This window comes from Pipistrellus hanaki (assembly GCF_964339955.1).
Source record: "Pipistrellus hanaki genome assembly, chromosome: 1".
NCBI classification, from domain to species: Eukaryota; Metazoa; Chordata; class Mammalia; order Chiroptera; family Vespertilionidae; genus Pipistrellus; species Pipistrellus hanaki.
The window spans coordinates 134,037,608-134,058,169 of NC_140503.1; the positions used below are offsets into that span (position 1 = coordinate 134,037,608).

Consider the following 20,562-nt stretch of genomic DNA (forward strand, 5'->3'; position numbering starts at 1 on the left):
CTGTAGGATTCCCTGAGGTCTCCACCAGCTCACAGCTTCTAATATGCTGCTGGCTCCCAAGTGTTGATCTTAAAATCACACTCTCCTGCTGAGCCCCAAACCTAGATATCCAATAATCTGTTATTGAGAAGTTTCATTCACATGATATTCATAAGAAATTCCAATACTTAATTCTGTTCCCCCACAAACCAGGCTCTGGGGAGGTGTTCCCTATCTGACTGGATGGGGGGTTCCAACAAAACCAAAAGCTGAAATCATCTTCCGCTTCCTCTTCCTGTACCTCCCCTCTCCATGGCCCATTTCTCGTCAGTGAGGAAATCCTGGATTCTACCATGGTAGCATCTCTAGAATGCTGCCCTCTTTACCAGTTGGGACTTACCAGTTGTCATCACAGCTAATAAAAGCACAGAAGGGATTAGGGGGCTTTTGAAGTTATCCCTGTGATAACTGCACTTGTTAGTCCTCCAGATGTTTTCTTGAATGGAAGAGGACAGGTGGAATCACAGGACACTGGAAGTTATATGTCACCTTCAGCATGTGTGAGCATTGTTGTGTTGCATGTTAGGGATGCAACTGCTGAGTCTTTAGAGTGAGATCTGCTCTGGCTGGATTGAAGTGTCATCTATACACCTAAAGGTTTCAGATTCCATTCCAGGTCAGAGCACATATCTAGGTTGTGGGTTTGATCCCCAGTCAGGGCACCTATAGGAGGCAGCCGATCAATGTTTCTCACATCGATGTTTCTCTCTAGTTCTCTCTCCTCTCCCCCCCTCTAGAATCAATAAACATATTCTCTAATGAGGATTTAAAAAAAAAAAAAAAAAAAAAGGAGTGATATCTGAACTTCATACCATGCCCCTTCCATTTTCTCCAACTTCTGTAACATTCTTGCTCCCATGCTGTGTTCCAGACATGGGACATCATACAAGTGCAGGCTTATGTGTCTAGGCAGGTAGAATTGAAGATGGTTCTATCATAATCCACTATAGTATGTGCTGAAATTCACCCTGCCACCTGCTGGGTTTTATTCCCCAGGATTGTTTACATCTCAGCCTTTTCCATGTTAAGCTCCAAATTCCTTGAGGAGACAGAACATTCCGAAAGCCCAGCATAATCACCATAGGTACTGCTCAACAAATGCCTGCTGAATAAATGAACTCTCAAGGGTAGCTTTTATTTATAGACACCCTCTCAATATAAAAATATCTCAAGGATTCTTTCCAAACTGGTGGAGTAGAAATGGGATTTGGGAGGGTGGTGTCAACACTTTTATTCCCCATTGAAATCCTTTGGGTCAGTTAGACACCATCCCTGCCCCGCCCCTCCCCCCCCTCCCCCCCCCCCCCCCCCCCGACCTCTACAAACTAGAAGCACAGGTGAGACGTGGACATGTATAGTCAGTCACAAGGCACTTTTCACTCTAATTGTAATCCTTAAATGAATTAAAATAAGAGTTTGTAGCCATATCTCACTTTATAGATTACTGTGTACTTTCACATTTATTATCTGATTCAATCCAGACAACTATGAAAATAATCATTTTCTGATATGATCCTTGCTATCAGAAATGGTAGGAGTTTCTGAGGCTTAAAGAGGTCAGATAGATGGTGGCCTGACTGAAGGTACTTGCAGTTGACAAAGCCAAGATCCGAACCCAGATCTTCTGGTTCTAACTGTTATATTCTTTATAATACAAAACAAACATAAAACAGCTCTAGTTTCCTAAAGCCTAATTCAATACTGCATGCCCAAAGAGGTAGGAAACCATCCAAGTAGATTTGTTGTTGTAGATCAAGTGCTGTAATGAAGTGTTCTTACTATCTTTCCTTAATATAAAATTTCTGCCATCTTCTTGGCCCATGTAGCACCTTTCCTTTTATTGTTGTTGTTTGTCTGTTTGTTAATCCTCACCCCAGGATTTTCCCCATTGATTTTTTAGAGAGTGGAAGGGAGAGGGAGAGACAGAAAGAAACATTGATGTGAGAGAGACACATCAATCAGTTGCCTCCTGCACACACCCTGACCAGACTGAGGGAATCTGCAACCAAGGTACATGCTCTTGACTGGATCGAACCCGGGACCCTACAGTCCACAGGCTGACGTTCTATTCACTGAGCCAAACCAGCTAGGGCTCCTTTCCTTTTTTAAATAGTTTTTTTTTTAATATCTTTGTGTGTGTGTGTGTGTGTGTGTGTGTGTGTGTGTGTGTGTTTTCATTTATTTCAGAGAGAGGAATGGAGAGAGATACAGAAATAGAAATATCAATCAACTGCCTCCTGCATGGAGATCAATCTCCTACTGGGGATCAAGCCTGAAACCTGGGCATATGCATGCCCTGACTGGGCATCGAACCAGGGAACTCTGAATGCGTGGAACAGCACTCAAACAACTGAGCCACACTGGCCAGGCCCATGTATCCACTTTCTTAGTTAACCTTTGCCATTTAAATCTTGATTCCATGCCATATTTGAAGGCCCAAGCCTTGAATTTGATCTTCAGAAGACCGAGCTTCAGAATGTTATTTATAGGACAATTGAGCCGTCATAATTTCCCTAAGCTCTGCCAGCAATAATCTCCAAAGTTGGTAACTGATCTCTTGCATTAGAGTAGAAGGTGGAAATCAAAATAAGATAGTAAAATTAAAATCAAACTCATAAAGAATTAGCAGCACTGGAGGAGATATCTTCATTTGGCAAAATATCAACCAAAGTTTAGTACTACTGTGGAAGATGAGATGAATAAATATAGCTGCTAAAAACAATATCAGATGTCTTGCTCAGATGTTTAATGGATTTGCATTTTAAACATGGGTAATAGAAATAGCCCTGAAGGCATTTTTTCAAACTTGCCATCTATTTTTAGTTGGGATTTTTTATTTATTTATTTATTTTTTTTTTTTTTGCTAGCCTCATTTGTTTAAAAAAAAAAAAAAAAAGAGAGAGTGCTACTTAATCATTTTTGCTTAAACATGATTAAGAAAAGGATATTACACTAGTTATCTACTTTCATTCACTTAGTACAAATCCCAAAGGCCATAGAGGTAGTTAAATAAATAAATGGGGAAAGACTGCTGAGTGAGGTATGGTATTTATTTGTCTGTTGTAAATGAAGTTGTCATTCCTAAGCCAATCAAATCATGCATATTTTATGAGAGGTTGCAACTTGCAGAGGGATGGAAATGTTAGACACTAATTAATGAACGTGGCTGGCAAAGCAACTCAACCCAAGACTCAGAAGCTAAGCTATGGAGGGATCATTAGAATACAAAATTCACTGGAGCATTTTTGTTGATTTGATGAAACTCCTTACATCCTGTCAGAAGGTTCAAGATAAAATACAGTTGGCTTAAGTTTTCCAAGTTATATTTGAACCAGAGATTTTAACGATTTGCTTGTTAGAGGAGTATTCTGGTGGTGGCTCTAGTTTGCCTTAAATTTGAAAGGAAACCATAGATTCCTGGGTAAAGCCTCACTGATCTTAACAGAGCATTGAAGTTGCCGTAGGCCCATGGAGGGCGTCTTGTGTTACACAGTTTGTTTAGAGGACATGTTGTTTTAAGTCATCAAGTTCATGTTTAATTTAAGTTGTGCAGTTTGTAAATAGTGCAGATGAATTACTGGAAAGTTGTCTAAACCTTACAAAGGAGAAAAACTACATGAATTGAGCTTTGGGAACTTTTTTTGAGTCGAGTGAAAAGAAGATAATGCAGTTCCATTGCTCTGCAAAGATATGAGGTAGAAGCATATGAAATTGTTGCTATTCAACCACTTTTTAAAAAATCTATTGTTGAAAGTTATACAGATATACCCTGTTTTTCTTCATTGACCCCTTCTAGCTGCCCCCTGCCCCAGGCCTTCACAACACTGTTGTCTGTGTCCATGTGTTGTGCATATATGTATATATAGGTTCTTTGATTAATCTCTTCCCACCTACCCACCCAACCCCACCTTCCCTCTGATACTTATCATTGTGTTCCATGTTTCTATGTCTCAGGATCTTATTTTGTTCATTTATTTTGTTTTCTTATATTCCACATATGAGTGAGATCAGGGGCAAAGAACCTAAGTAGACACTTCTCCAAAGTGGACATACAGATGGCCAAGAGACATGAAAAAATGCCCAAAGTCACTAATCATCAGAGAGATACAAATCAAAACGATAATGAGGTCTTACCTCACACCTGTCATAATGGCTATCCTCAACTACTTTGAATCTGCAGATGTGGCACTTTCACATGATTCAACCTAAAATCTTGACATACAGGTGTTTCTGTATAAGCAACAAATAACTGTCATACTGGCAAAGGAAATATTGTGTTTATATGCATGAGAAGGATCATTATGCTTTTCTGTACATGAGGAATGGCAGAAGTTACAGTAATAGGGAGCTGTCCAATTTGACTAAATAGAAGAGAAATGTAGACCCTGAAAAGGTAATTTGGGGCCAAACCATGGAGTTCCTTGAAAGACAGGCTAAGGAGCTGGAATTTAATTTGGCAAGAAAAATTGCAAGTGTTTGAGTAGCAGAGAGAAATGATTCGACCTGATATTTAGACTATTTAAAAAGGCAGAGGGTATAAAAGGCAAGGCCCAGAGGGGTCAGGAGGCTATTGCAGGAATCTGAGTGAGCAGAAATGACAAGCCCAGGAAGGCAGCAGCGGTGGAAATAGAAGTATAGAAGAAAAAGCAAGTTAAGGGGGATAGCTCCAAACTGAGAATGCCCAGAGGAAGAAAAGGAAGCAAATCTAGGTGCATACCTGGGTGTTACAGGAGAGTTCCGGGAACCCAGCCCCAGCAGCTGCTCTGTCCGGGAGATGATGCTCCATTAGCACCGCACGTGCTCAAAGAGTGCCCAAATGCAAGTGCAACCTGGGCATGTTTCACTGCCCACGGATATTTCCTGTGGGGTGAGGCACAGGTGTGGCTGAAGGAGTCTAAAGAGAATCCTGGGAGCTGTGCCAGGGCCTATCAGGAATGGAGTCAAGCCCTGGGAAGAAGGAGAGAGACCCAGGGAAGGAGACATGCTCCCAGTTTCGCTAAGACACACTCAGCAGGACAGTTAAACAAAAACAGTTGTTGCCATACAGTGATGGTTAACAAGAGAGGCGCAATGTCTCCACTCACCAGCATGCAGGGCTTGGTTCATCCCAGTTCACTGAGCGCTGAGGACTGGGTCAGGGTGAAGGACCGACAGCAGCTGGGGTTGGGGAAGGAGCCACAGGAGCCAGGCAGGCTGGGTTCTCCTTTATTCTCAGGCCTTGTGAGAACTGAGGCCAGTGGTAGTCATTAGGGAAGAGACCAATGTCAAAAGGACCATTTTCATTTTAAACCAGGCTCATTTGTCTTAAAATATGAGATTATCCTAAGTGTGTAGCCAGTAGGATCATAGCATTGGAAATGGAAATGAACTACTGGGTCCTTAAACAACTCCATGACGGCCAGGCCAGACGTTATAATTTCAGTGTGATTTTGCATGGCTCGGTGAGGCAGCATGTCTGATTTAGCATCTGGGTAACATCTGGAAGAATGACTCTTGGAGCATTCATCATTGATTTTGGAAGACAGTTCCACAATCAAAAAGAAATCATGGTTAGAGAGGATATCTGTATATTCCCCAATTAGTGAGAAGGGCAAAATCATTACCTTTCTCTACATTTTGGCTCATTAATCACCAGTGATTGTGATCTTCCAACCGTCACACAAAACCTTCCGGTGGTCTGCTGCTGCTATAATAGTATTGCTACAGCAAAGAGATGATCCTACACGCCTTTTCCATTTCCAAAATTGTTTTTTACCTTCCAGTTTCTTGTTAGTAGAACATATCTCTCTAAACAGAGGATTCTAGACAAAGCCTATGTATACTCTTTTAGTTTTAACTAGCTTTGCTTTGTTTTTCACCAAATTTATTTGGGCGCTCAACTGACTGTATAAATTATTTATTATATCCCAAAGATGCATAGGCAGAGGGGGAATAACTGAAATGTTATCAAAACACCACTTTCTACTTGAAATAACATTGCTGAACACAATAACATTATTTAATCTACTGAAGTAACAACTAATTAAGTACCCAATATGACTAGAGGGTTAAAAAGTATCATACATTTACCTCTCTATGTACTATGGCATAATATCCCAAGAAAAATTAAACTAAGGAAGGATTAACATTCTACTTGAACAGCAGTGCTTCCAAAAGCATTATGTTCTCAGTTATAATAATTATTTTTCATTCACGTTCCATGCCTCCTACGTTGAGCCTATTCATTTTTCTTCTCATTTTAAAGCATAAATGAGGCAAAATGGAAGCCTGTGTTATTATTTAGTATGAAAACAAAGAACCTAATCATAGCTAATGAGTATAATAAATGCCGGGACTGTACCTACCCCTCTTGTCTGTATGTGTTTTATGTACAGAAGGTAACATAGGCTGAGTAACTAGGATGCCAAGTTACAGATGGGATTGTGGAATGTTCTTTGACAGCCGATTAGAGTAATCTGTCAGAAATGATGACTTAATCACTGTAACATACTCCAAATTCCCTCATGGAATTCTACCCAGAGTAATCTAATTTTCCTGTAATATTTTACTGTATTTTATTTTGTTCTTTGCCAAGTCTAAGTGGTTTCAGTACCCTATGATTGTTACAGAAACTGGAACAGGTAGAGTAACTCCAGGTAAAACATGGCATCCTTGGTGCCTGATAAGCCAAAAGCTGATATCAATTGGGGTCCTATAGGTTTTTTTCTCCCCTGAACGATTAGTTTATATGAAGAAAGCTGGGAATTGAGCAATACTAGCTGTTTACTTCTCAGATGATCAGAAAAGGACATTCCTTCCAGTATATTCTGTTAGCTTTCAAATGGGACCTTTTCCCTTTTCCCTCAGGGAAACTCTTACACTAAGTAAAATAATGATGATTTTTATTGAGCACTTATTACACAGTTCATGCTATAATCTCTTCACCTGTGTCAGTGTCTTTGAAGAGGAAACAGTCATTTATTTTCACTACTACAGGCTCAGTGCACAAATTCGTGCATGGGTGGGGGGGTCTCGGCCTGGCTGGCGATCAGGGCTGTCTCGCCCAGTCCTGATCAGGGTGATGGGGACTGGTAGGCCAGGGAAGGACTGTGGGAGGGCTCCAGGGTGTGTCTGGTCCTCTCTCTCAGTCCCAACCAGTCAGACCCCAGCAGCAAGCTAACCTACCAGTCGGAGCATCTGCCCCCTGGTAGTGTGCATCATAGCGACTGGTCATAGGTTGAACACTTAGCGTGTTATGCTTTTATTTTATAGGATAGTTTTCCCCAACTAGTTGTGATTTGCCACAGGAAGACAAAGTATAACATACATCACTTAGTTGTTATCACATTTAAATACCCTTTTATTCTTGGCTTGAGTCACTTTTATAAAAATATGTCAGCAAATATCGGTTGAAAGTTTCCTGCGTACCTACCATGTTAAACAGCTAATGGGAATGTACAAAAGAGTGGTTTGGAATAGCACTGTGACCCCCAGAATGGCTGGATCCCATGCACTCGGCATCCACCAAGTTATTTGCATCTTCAGAGGACAGCGAGGCACTTGGTTTTCTCCAGAATTTCCAAAGCAGTATTTGAATAAACGGACATTGTACAATCCAGTCCATTCACATACAACCATATGCCAGGGCCTTCTTATGTGAATGGTGGCTCAGCCAACAATGCATGGTCCACACTGATTCATTCTGTAAATTCCAACGTACTTTTTACATTATCAGTTTGTGAAGAAACCACAAAATGCAATATCTACACTGAGTGGCAAGATTATTATGATCTCTGAACGCACATAGTGTATATCCTATATAATAAAAGGCTAATATGCAAATTGCCCCCTTGACCAGGAGTTCAACCAGCAGGCAGGCTGGCCAACCACCCATATCCCCACCCCTTGGCCAGGCTGCACAGACCCCACCCATGCATGAATTCATGCACCAGGCCTTTGATATAGATATAGATATAGATATAGATATAAATATAGATATAGATAGATATATATTATATGTATATGTGTATATGTGCATGCATGCCCGCATACACACACACACACACACACACACACACACACACACAAATACATATATACACACACACACTTAGTGGCCAGATTATTACACGTTCAGAGATCATAATAATCTGGCCACTCAGTGTGTTAATGTAAGCAATTCAAAACTGTCATATTCCTCTCACATAATAATTGTTAGCTAATCTTGCTCATGATTAGCTTGCTTCTCACCAGCTTAGGTATCAGATGTTTCCGAGGGCTAAGCTCCTCCCTCCTCCTTCCTTGCTTCCTCATACACACCTTGCCTCAGAGTTGTTGTGAGCATTAAATTGTTAACATACCTAAGGAGCCTTGAGGGTGAAGGGAAATATTAAGGGTGAAGGGAAAATTTACCTCAGTATTCTCAAAAATTGCCTTGAATTCTATACTTAACAGGTATAGCTATGAGCTCTGAATCTGGCTATATCCCTGGTTATAAAAGCTGGTTTTGACTGACCAAACACATTGTTTTTGTCATCAGTAATCTTGCAGAGATATCTCTACTCCTGATATCTTAGCAAGATTACCACCCTGTTATTACCATTTAAAAAATCAGAAACTCAGAAGTTCTTACTAATGCCTGTAAGTCAGCATTCCTACAGCTGCTTTTGTTCCACCCCCTCTTTCTCAGAGAGTCAGGGTGTAACAGTGCCTGAAACAGCAAAGATACCTAGAGAGCTGGGGAACCCTGCACGGCTCTGGGCGCCCTCCTGTAATAGCAGATCCCTTAATACGCATGGTCATTAGGGGGACGGTGTGCCTCCAGGTTGGTGGAAATTCCTTTGAAAGTGGCTTTGCCATTCAGAAAACTTTTTAAAGGAAAGTCCAAAAAGTGCAGGCGCTCCGGGTGCTCCCCTGTGCTGCACTCCACGGTGCGGACTGTTCCGTGTGCATCGTGCGTTGTTGTCAGGGGGTGAAAGAAAATGCCTGTTTGTCTGTAAGGCTGGAACCTTTTCCTTTTCTCACGTAGTGCAGAACTCTTCTGTGAGTTCACCTCTGCCCCTCCCCTCTCTGTCTCCCTTTAAATATTTTATGGGCAGTACGCTTATAATATGTACCACCACGGCTGCTCTCTCGAGGGGTCAGGACAGGTCTGATAATGGGATGCGAAACAGTGACTCCGTAAAACCCATTTCGCGTTTTAAAATGGCATGTTTTATTGAATCTCGTGTTAGAGGTGGTTCACTCATCAATTGGCGAAGGCTGGGGTTAAACAAGTTTAAACACGAGTTCTCCTGTGTGTCAGGAGTCTGCCCCGTCACCTTCTCCTCAGCCCCTTTCCTTCCCGCAGACCCTCTGTCTTGAGGCTCTACAGGCCGTGTCAGCATTGGCTGTGTGAGCACAGCCTCTCCCACATTCAGGACCAGGGCACAGGGGGCTGGGACACTCACTGGACTTTGCATGTAACGGGAACTCTGGAGTGTGGGCGCTGCTGCTCCGGGGCCCAGCCTCAGCGCTGTCGCTCAGGACAGGACCCCAGCGTACGCAGGGACAGCTGCTTCTGGGCTTACTTACAGCCCCTGTACGTGAAGTCACCCCCACAGACTTGGCGGGATGGCTTTGCTGTGCACATGGAGCCTCCTTTTCATTTTCATGGGCCGCAGCTGGGCTCTTGGCTTCAAATGGAAGGTCAATGCAGACAGGAGTGAGGAGCATCAGTCCTATCAGAGATCTGCGGACCAGAGCCAGGGAAACCAGATCTGGGGCCCTCTGTGTGTGTGCGGGGAGTGCAGGGAGTGTAGGAGAGGGGAGATAAAACAGGGACCGAATACTACTCATGCCTCAGGAGGTGGCATGTGTCCCCAGCACCCACAGACAGCATCCTGCCTGGGACAGTCATGGGCCTGCGTCTGTGGCCATCATCGCCACGCTTGGCTTCGGCACAGAGGGGACAGTGAGATGCAGTCCCTGTCCTCAGGCAGCAGCAGCTCACTGAGAGCCTAATCAGACCCGAGGCGACCCCTCCCCGAGCCAGCCGAGCACCAGAGCTCTTCCCCGGAGGCCCCCCTCACTGTGCACATGGCGCAGCGCTTCATACACAGACAAAACCAAAATTCAACAACCGTTTCCAAGGAGCATGCTTGGCTCCACCCTCCCCACAAGGAGCAGAGGAGGGAGGGAACTCTTAAAATTTCCCTTTTCATTAGGCTTCATTGGTTCTTAAACAAACAGGGTTAAACAGGGAACAAGACGCTAACCATTACCTTAATGTGTAACTTGAGACAAAATGTTCTTCTGTGATAAAATGAAAAGGAAACTCATATGCAGTCAAATATTCAAGGGAATGGATTTTGACGGCTTCCTTTTTTCAAATGTAAACTTGATGAAATGTGTTAAGTCAGATTCATTGCCGTAAACTAGGACCCATTTCCAAAACAATCTTGGGATCTCCCTGGCACAAGCACTCTGCCAACAGGGAGTGTGGGTAAGGACAGCCCGAGCCCTCCTGTGTCTCACCGTGCTCCAAGGATACAGGAGTTTTTCAGGCACAGCCAACCCTGCATGATTATGGAGACACAGCCTCGGTTTAATTGATCCATGTCTCTTAGGAGACTCCGTGCAAAAATTCTTGAAGATCATGTGTTCACTTGCAGAAGGAGGAAGGACACCCACCCACCCCCCAGAGAACTAGGCTCCCTCCTGACTCTGAATTCCCTTACAGCAGGTGAGGCATTAGGAGAATGGAAGAATGACTGTCAAGTTCTCCGACCTTCCTCTGGTCTGCTGCTGTCAACTGGACCTCTGAGCGCAGAGCACAGAATGGAGCACCAGCCTCCGCTCCATCAGCCCCGGCCGCAGATAAGGCCAGTGTCCCTAGTAAGCTGCAGCAGCAGTGCTGAGAAGCAGCAGTTCTGACGCCAAGGCTTTTGTCTTTAGTTGTTGAGGAATGCAGTGAGGATGTGGCCACTGGCTGCCAATCATGGTTCCTGTGGCAGTCTTAATTCAGGATTGAGTAAATGTGCATTGTTGTCTCTGTACACTTGAAATATTTCTAACCATGGATACATCCCTCACTCTTAGTCTTGTTGTGCTTTGAGTACTTTGAATTTGTTTAATGATCTTTAGAGACTTTATTGCTTCTTCTGTTGGTTAAGATGTCCTATCATCATCTATCTATATATATGAAAGCCTCTCTATATAAAAACTTAAGCGACCAAACCATCTGTCTACTGGTCGCTATGATGCACACTGACCACCAGGGGGCAGACGCTCAGCACTCAGCTGACTGATGGGCGCCAGAGGCAGGGCTCACTGCTGGCAAGCCATGCTGCCAGTGATGCGAGCCTCTCCCGATGGCCCACGGCAGGCACAGTGGGACCTGGATGAGTGGGATAAGCGGGAGTGGCAGGCAGGAGCAGCAGGCGGCATTGGGCTACTGGTTTCCGCCCGATCCCCACAAGCCATGCCGAGGGACCCCACCAGTGCACGAAGGGCCTCTGGTTCTTTAATAACAACATGACCTATTTCTCTTACGCTGTACCTTCAAACATGCTGTTTCTTTCCTGAAGTGTGCCCTTCACTGATGTGGTGGTTAGCATTAGGGTTCCTTCAAGATTGAACTGGAACATTGCTTCAGCTGAGACACCTCCTCCAGCTTGTCCTTCCTTCATCTGTGTTGGGCATCTCTCCACTGGGTTCCCACACTGTAGGTCTTGGCACAACAATCATCATCTGGGGGTGATGGCTGTCATCTCTCTCTCTACCACTACATGACAGGCTCAGTCAGGAAAACTCTTTTCCGCTGTATTCCCAGCAGCTAACAGTGTCTGGTAAAAGCAGAAATAAGGGAATGGATGAGTAGTCCTGGTGTCACACCGGATCAAATCTTTGAAACCATGTCCCTCTGTTATAACTGGAAACTTGAAACTAGAATGCCTGATCCTTTACAATAATTTCTGTACTCCATTCAGTAAATCTCCCAACGGTCTTTGAAGTCATGAGATTCCGAGGAAGGGAAACATTATGAGAAGGACTCCTCCAGACCATTTTTTGTCTTCCTTGACATTTACATCCTGTATCTGGTCAGAAATTTATAACTCACATGAACTGTTCATGATAATGAGCCATTCTTAATATAGTACTGATTGAATACCTCTCTCCAAGAAGGTCATGGTGTTTTACATATATTACCTAAGAACATACCTGAAGTAGGGGTGACTACCCACTCAGATTTCACCAGGGTCTGACAGTTGCAATCTCTGTGAAGTTGACTTTCACTCCCTCTTGGCCTAGGAAAGGCCAAAACAAAGTTCAAGTTCTCAGTGGCAGTAGCTTCTTTGTCATCGTCATTGTTCCTTAACAACAGGATACTTTCTGCGAAATGCATCGTTAGGCAGTTTCATGATTGTGTGAACATCACAGACAAACCTGAATGATATAGACCAACACACCCCCAGACTATATGGTATAGCCTATTGCTACCAGCCTGTACAGCGTGTTACAGTACAAAACAACATGAGAGTAAATGAAGCACAAGACCAAAGATGCAATCAAGAGACACAGTACACAGGATATGTATGAGGCTGCTGCCAGCATAGCAGGGCATAGTGTTTACAGTAAACTTTTTTAATAAGTAGAAAGAGTACATTCTAACACAAGCATGTAAACTTGCAGCCTGTGTGCCGTATATGTATACCTCATTTATTTGGCCCTTGTTAGCCTTTGAGTTTGACATGCTTGCTCTAACATGATAGTAAAAGGTATAGTACAATAAACATATAAACCAGTAACAGTCATTTATTGTCATTATCAAGTAGCATGCTGCACATGCTTGTATGTGCTATACATACTTTCATCCGACTGGCAGCGCAGTAGATTTGTTTACATGAGCATCACCCAAACACGCGAGGAATGCATTCCTCCAAGATGTTCTGATGGCTATGAGGTCACTAAGCAATAAGAGTTGTTCAGCTCCATTATAATCTTATGGGACGACTCTAGTTTATGTGATCTGTTGACCAAAACTTGTGTGTGTGCATGACTGTACCACCACTACCGTGTTCCTGAGCCTTCTGGGTAGTCTCAGGTCACAGACTGAGCTAATTCTCTCAGCAGCTGCAAGGAAACCAAGAGTCAAGTCTCAGTATAATACTGGTCGTAAAGCTTCAGAGATAAAGAGTTTGGGGAGTTTAGTGGAGGGAAGATTACTTTCATTGGGGGATTTTGCAGGCGCCTTCAAACGAGTGCCTGGCGCCTTCAGTGAGTGCGGCCTGCAGTTCTTCATCCTGGGCCCACGTGTCCAAGCCCCCTGTGGGCATTCTTTGGCCAAGCAGTGTGATGGGGGATCAGCATCGGTAAGAGCAGGGAGCTTGGATTTCTGACCCCATCCCAGTCTTAATGAGCTGTGTGTCCTCAGTGAAGTTGCTTAGTCCCCTCTGACCTGTACATCGAGAGCATTAGACTAAATGCTTGCCAGGGCACTTAACAGCTTGAAAGGAGATTGATCCTGTCCTCAGAACTACAGCTCCCGGATTTCCTCCTCCAGCCCTCCATGCACGTCACAGATTGAGTGTTCTTGGCGCTAACGTTGGCCCCCATTTTTCTTCTTTACGTGAATATCAACTACCATGATGGATTGTCAGTTCCCTGAGGGCAGGAGTCCTAGTCACTTCATTTTGTGCCCCATACAAACTGTAGGTATATGTATCTCCTCTTTCCTCTCTTTAACCTGTGGGTCTCACATTAACCTGCACAAGTCTTTGCTACCTGGAAAGGAAAGACTCCACCCCAGCCTCCCTCCGGCTTCCTATATCTCCCCCTTTTGTAGCTACTCTTCCTGAAATAGAAGTCTATATCTTCTTCCCTACTTATCTTTCCTACTGCTCCCCGGCTCTTCCCCACTTATCTTCCCTACTGCTCCCCGACTCTCTGCAAACTCACATTCTGTCCCCATCCCCCTCATGAGCGTCTTTTGATTAATTCCCTACAAAAAAAATCCTTTTATTGTCAAATCCAAAGGACACTTGGGCATTTTCATTAGCGGTGCCACCTTGTTCTTAAAGCTCTCCCCACATGGCTCCCGGAGTTGTTCCTGCTCCTACTTCTCCCACTGCCCTGTGGTCTGTTGCTCTCAGACCCCATGGTTCTGCCCCTGGCTCTCGGCTCTCTTCACTTCGCATTCCCCCTGTGGACAGCGTCACCCATACCTCGGCTGCCACCTCCCAGAGCAATTGCACAGCTTTAAACACACTTCCCCAACTTCTCTCTCATCCCAGTCACATCCAGTGTGTCATGTGCAGCCCTATGCTCATCAGTCTCCCCCCAAACAACTTTCTTGTGTTTTCTTTATTTGGGTGATAATCCCACAATCTATCTGGTTGTCCAGGCCTGGGGTTCTCTCTCCCCCTCTTCCCTCCATCCATCCAGTTTCCCCTGAAGGTCAGACCTTCATCGGTTTCACACAGATGTTTGGAGTAGCCTCTTTGCCGTTCTCCCTGCCGGCTGTGTCTCCCCTCTATAATCTGTCCTCTGTAGCCAAAAAAGGCCTTTTCTAAACTTCAAATTTGATCTTGTTGCCTTGGCTGCTTAAGTTTTATGTGCCTGACATTGACTTTTAGACAAAATTTTAGTTTCTTAGCACACAAGGTCCTCTGAGAGCTGGATATCCACTCCCTGTGCGGCCGCTTCCATGCCCCTCCCCACTCACTTTGGGCGACTTGCTATGAGAAACTGTGCTCTCTCTTACCACTGTATCTGTGTGTGGGCTATTCCATTGTCCCTCCTGTGCTGACAAGTCCAATTCGGCCTTTAGGACACCAATCGGATACCACTTTGCTGAGAAGTCCTCCCTCCCTCACCAGCGCCTGCCTCCTTGGGCTCCTACACATTTCGCTCCTGCATCGGCCATAGCTCTTCCCATCTTGCCCAGGGCTGCTTACGTGCCAGTGCCCTCAACTGCACAGGGAGCACCGGGAGCATCTAAACTTCTCCCTCTGGGCCTTCATTCCTCACTGCTTAGCCTAGATGCAGGGACACAGTGGGTTCCTCACACACATTTGCTGAAGGAGTGAACAAGGCCTGTGGGAAGAAAAGCATACTCAAAGACTTGGCCCATCCTCCCCAACACTTAGGTTGAGCCATTCTCCCCATTCTTACCTGTAGGATGGAGGCCACTTCCCTTAGCCTACATAGATGCCATCATAGGTGCCATCATAGTGTGCTTCTGCCTGCTTTTTAGGTGTATATTCTAGTCTTTGTGTAAAATTCTGATATACTTAGCCCTAAACATTTCATTCTCATTCTAGACTCTTCTACAAATTGAATAGACTAATGAATGGAGTGGGAATATGCGTAGACCCAACATCTCAGGGCCTATGTTCTATGCATAAGAGCATCTTGCCTTTTAGCATAAACAAAGCAGCTCTGAATTACTTAGCCTCTCATCCCCTGGTGCTTCTCCCTCTTTCCTCTGCCTCTTGTGTTTGGAAGACCCTGGCAGGCATTAGCTGCACATGGTCCTGACTGCCTGATAATAATTTCCCAGCGTTTAAGTGCCAGAGCCAAGTACCATTCCCCTTTCATTTAAATTAGATAAAACCCGAGCTGTGGCTTGCAAGTGATGGAAGTCCACTGGGGAAATTAAAGGTTCAGAGAGAATGGGACCCATTATAATAAAAGCATTTGCAACGCCAGTGATTCCATCTACCCTGTGGCTCCCATGCTCCTTGGGGTAGGATGAAATATGAAGCAAAAGAACCTTTGAAAGTAGACTGAGGAATTTATTTTAATTGGAAATGGTGACGGCATTCTTCGCTCAGCGTAAACTCTGCGGATCACACACTGTGGTGTGATGGGCATTGCGTAAAGGGCCCGAGGCCACCCAATTCATCTCAGCTTCTTTCTGCTCCCACATACGTACTGAACAGACATGGCCCTGAAGCCTGTGCCTCCCTCCTTCTCCCCTTCTCTTCCTCCCTCCTTCCATTCTATCCCACACTTGGTGTTTAATAAAAATTGTATGATGGCACCTAAATCAGTCAGCTGCTAGACCTTCAATTTCTGTTGACTCTGAGACCTCAGACAAATCCAGACAGAATGGCCAGAAGAAACACAATCTGCATTCAAATTTGAAATAACACTAAATAATAATAGTGTGGCCCTAACCCATTTGGCCCAGTGGATAGAGTGTTGGCCTGCAGACTAAGGGGCCTGGGTTCTATCCCAGTCAAGGGCATGTACCTTGGTTGTGGGCACATCCCCATTAGGGGGTGTGCACGAGGCAGCTGATCAATGTTTCTCTCTCATTGATGTTTTTAACTCTCTATCCCTCTCCCTTCTGTTCTGTAAAAAAAATAAATAAATAAATAAAAATGTGTTAATAATAATAACAATAATAATTGTGTGTTTTTCCAGCATATCCTATGCCCAGTTGGTTAAACACATTACTTGCATTTCTCATTTAATTCCCACAGCCCTATTGTGCCAGTGGTATCTCCATTTCACAAATGGGGAAACTAAGTCTCAGAGAAGTAAAGATACTTGTCCAAGGTCACATAGCTGTCATAAATGGCAGGACCAGAATCACTGCTGAGTTACAGGAGGGGACGAGGTTGAGTGGCAGAACCAGGTTTTGAACTCAAGTCTGACTGCGGAGCCCATGCTTTTCTAGACTGTCCACATGACTTGAGCAGGTTCTATTCCTGAACACAAGATAAGGGCTTGCATTTGGATTCGGCTCCTTGTACCTGGGAAAGGTCTTGTTATTATGGCTGTGTCCTTATCATAATGTCAGAGTTCAAGTTTAATAGTGTGGGATTTCTGAGTCTGTTATACAGTTGTTCAATCTGCCTTTACCTTCTCGCTTTTGTATTTTAGATGCATCATCCCATTCAGATGAAACCTGCGGATAGTGAGAAGTCAAATGGTAAGTGGTGACCAACTGTTTCATCTAATGTCTGTGTCTGTGAGTCAGGGAGTCCACTGGGGGAGGAAGGTGCCAGCCCCAGCGCTTTTCTCTCAGCAAGGTGGAGACAACTGCTCCGGAAACTTGACCTGTAGCTGGCTCATCTGGGGAAACTTGAGCTTCACTCTCTTGCCTCATTTATTCTGGCATGTAAAGGTCGGTGGAGATGTTACTAGAAATGGTTTTTTTGTGTCCCTCTGTTGTGGGCTTGCTGTGGGTGGTGACCCTGTGGCCTCTAGCTCTTGTGTATCTGCTCCCACAGAGCAACACAGGACACCTGATGGGGAGGAATGACCTTACACTGTGCAGAGAAGGTGAGCGGGAAAGGGGCCACGAAGAACCAGCTACCTCTTTTCTCTCTTCCATTTATTTTTCTGTATCTTGGAGGCTGACTTATTGACTATTCTCTAAATTGTTCCAATGCATTTGCATCCAAATTCATTCAGAATTCAGTCTGCTGATTAAATAAACATACATGAGGTGCAAAAATATGCATTTGGTGAGGTCCGTGGTGGAATCATTGAGACTAGACTGTCCGAGACACAAGAGGGTTGATAGCCACGTTTCTCTCTCTCCGGCTTTTGCTTCCACTGACACCAGCCTTCTGTCCCTGTTTTGTTCTTTGAATTTACTGAAATGCATGTTAAAGGACTCTTCTACCTTCTTCGACCTCAGAGCTTGCCCGTCCCACAAGACTGACACAATCGGCATCCTCCCTTCTGCAGGCGGTTCTGCACCTCATTCATTAGTAATCAGGGCAGAAGCCATGCACTCAAAAATCTGCATATGTGCGAATGTAAATTATGATTGGGCTCTAAGTCTCTCCACAAGGTATTATTTGCTAAGTGTAGTGCATCCCATTTTCTGGCTTCTTCCCAGACTAGAACGTTTTGAAGAGAATCGCATGTATTGTGGGCTGCTAGCACCTGGCTTGTGTGGCGGGGAGCAGACCTCAGTGCTTTGCCCACGATCTTCTCCTCAGCCACACCTTCTTGGAGGGTTACCTCCCCGTGTCCTCCTCTACTGCATCACCAACAGGGCACTTAGTATTGGAGGTCTCAAACCTGCCACTGCTTTGTTGCGGGATCTCATTCCGCAACAGCGATCTCATTCAGCAATCTCAAGTCGCTTCATTCCTTCATTAGACAGTGAGTTCTGATTGTGTACTGTGTGCCAGGCACAGTACTGGCTGAGACTTCAAGAATGGATTTTAAAAAGAAGAACAGTCTGCAAAAGCTTGTCTGACCTCATGGAACTTATACTCAGTCTGCTGATCTCTGCTAGTCACTCAAAGACTGAACTTTAATGCCCTCATCCATAGAATAAGAATGATGGCAACTGCCTCACACAGATTGCCCTTTTTTTCAGACGTGGACATGGTGTTTGTCACATTGCGTTATAAAGGACGGAGCACCTCTATACATATTGACTGCTGCTATCAGATTTATCCCTGGGCATGTCCACCCATGCTGAAAGCTGTGCACCCATGCCAGTTCCCAGAACCCTTTGCTCCAGAGTCACGTTTACAATCTGTTCTGCTCCCTGTGGGAGAGAAGGAATCTTGCATTCATGGAATGAATTCTGTCAGTGAAGGTCCTCTTAGAGTTCTGGCCCAAAGAGATACTCCCTGTCCTCTGGCCCTATCACTCTGTAAACTGTGTCCATACAGCAACCAAGGAATGAAAGTTTACAGAAAAGGGATCATCTTATTTCTGAACCTTAGGTCCTAGTTATAAAGACATGATGAATTAGTGAACTGAGTAGGAAACATGTGACCTGAATACCCAGAGCCATGAAGGGATTTCTTCTTTTGCATTTTCGGATGCCCAGGGGCACAACCCCTGACTTCCATAGAACAGCTGCAGGGGGTCACAGAATGGCCTGTTGCCCTTGCTGACCACTCTGCACGCTGAGGTAATGTTAGCCATGATCTCAAAAGCCAAGCAGGACTGGGCATTGTTTTTGCTAAGAGGAGAGAATACCTAAAAATAAGGACATTTTTCAGAGAGCAACCTAGAGTAGCCATTAGAAACCAGTTTGAGGAGCCTGGGCTTTCCCCCTGGCCCTGCACTTGTTAGCTGTGTCCTTGTTCATGTTCTGCAACCTCCCCTGGCCTCCTGTGTCCAGCTGTAACGGGGCTGCGGCGATCTGTAGGAATTCTGGCAACACATGCCTCTCGAAGGAGTTTGAGGGGTACATAAGTCACCATCTAAAAAGACGGAGCATAAAACCTGGCACATGGTAAATGCTCACAGTGCTGTTATCGATGGGAGTCCAGCTCACTGACGCTGGCACTTCTAGCTGTGGTCGTTCATACCAAGCATAGGCTTGTACATACAAAGGAGCCCTACCCCTCCCCCAAAAAAATCTTCTTGTTGGATCATTGCTCCCTTTGCTTTGTAGATTGGCCTTCATTTCCTAAGTTTCAAATTTAAAAAAAAAAAAGTCAAAAAATAAATAGACCAAAATCTGCTTTTAAATTGGTCTTCTTTGCGGAGGCTCCAGTGGAGCCCATCTTGCATAGACGTGACCAGGGTTCAAGATTCTCCTTGGACCTGGTGGAGGAATCAGGGGCAATGTATACTTTTCCAAAGCAAATGATAAGAGCTGCATGCCTTTTCTGATTTCACAAGGCAGCTTTGACAGGTAAGCATCATTTCAAAGCTCAGAGAGCACCAAGATTGCTTTGGCTCAGATGCTCGAAATAGCTCCAGTAACTGTGAAAGAAGTCTAACGAGCTCTAATTGCACTTTTATTGAGTTTGCTGACATTTATGGATAACACAAAGGACTCATCACAGTTAGACAGTTACTGCCTTCATTAGCAGGATGTTCTGACTTATAAAACTTTGTATTTTCTGAGCAAGACAGGCTGCTCATCACAGATTAATTAGTGATGGACAAATGAATTCCAGAAAAGCAATCACTTTTTCAGCCTTCATCCATGCAGCGATTCTGACAAAGGCTCTGTGGTGAGCTCAGAAATGTTGGACTGCTCTCCGATCTGCCCTGCACATCTGTATTTTACTGACTGGACTTCTGAAATCTCCCTGGCTTCCTCTAGTCCACCCTTTTCATTAGCTCTGATTTAAGCTGCAGTTTCTAGCACATTTATGCCAACTCACTCATTTGCTCCTGTCTTCATACTTCTATGCAAGGTGCCTCTCCCCGCCCGCCCTTCCCCAAACACACACACACACACACACACACACACACACACACACACGGCATTAGCAATAAAATGTTTCATCCTTTAAGAAAGACACACTGAATCAATACCCAGATTTCAATAGAATCCAACTTTTTTTTTTATTATTTCTTCATTGCACACAGTCCAGTGATGGTAGGGGAAGGGCATTGGAGGAGGTGTGGCTTTCTGGGACCAGCATATGCCAGCACAAACATAGTTACTCTTTTCAATGTCGTGTTATCATTGGAGGCCCTGTTTTCCAACTTTTAATCCTTCATCACTATACAGAAAAAGATACTAGCAATGCAATATTGAAAATTAAATGCAGTTGCTAGATCTGAAGTTTGTCCAGCAGTGAGTGATAAGAAAAGCATAGAGTTGCCTCTGGTTCTGTG

At 44.4% G+C, this 20,562-nt stretch overlaps 1 protein-coding gene across 34 annotated transcripts in view; it reads left to right on the forward strand.

Annotated features, from left to right (window-relative positions):
* CELF2 (CUGBP Elav-like family member 2) overlaps positions 1-20,562 on the forward strand; it is a 526,216-nt gene that overhangs the window by 432,495 nt on the left and 73,159 nt on the right. For all 34 annotated transcript variants that reach the window (XM_084888498.1, XM_084888508.1, XM_084888526.1 and 31 more), the window contains one exon: positions 16,891-16,939. In XM_084888498.1, the coding sequence (XP_084744624.1) occupies positions 16,891-16,939 (49 nt within the window). The remainder of the gene's footprint in view (positions 1-16,890; positions 16,940-20,562) is intronic.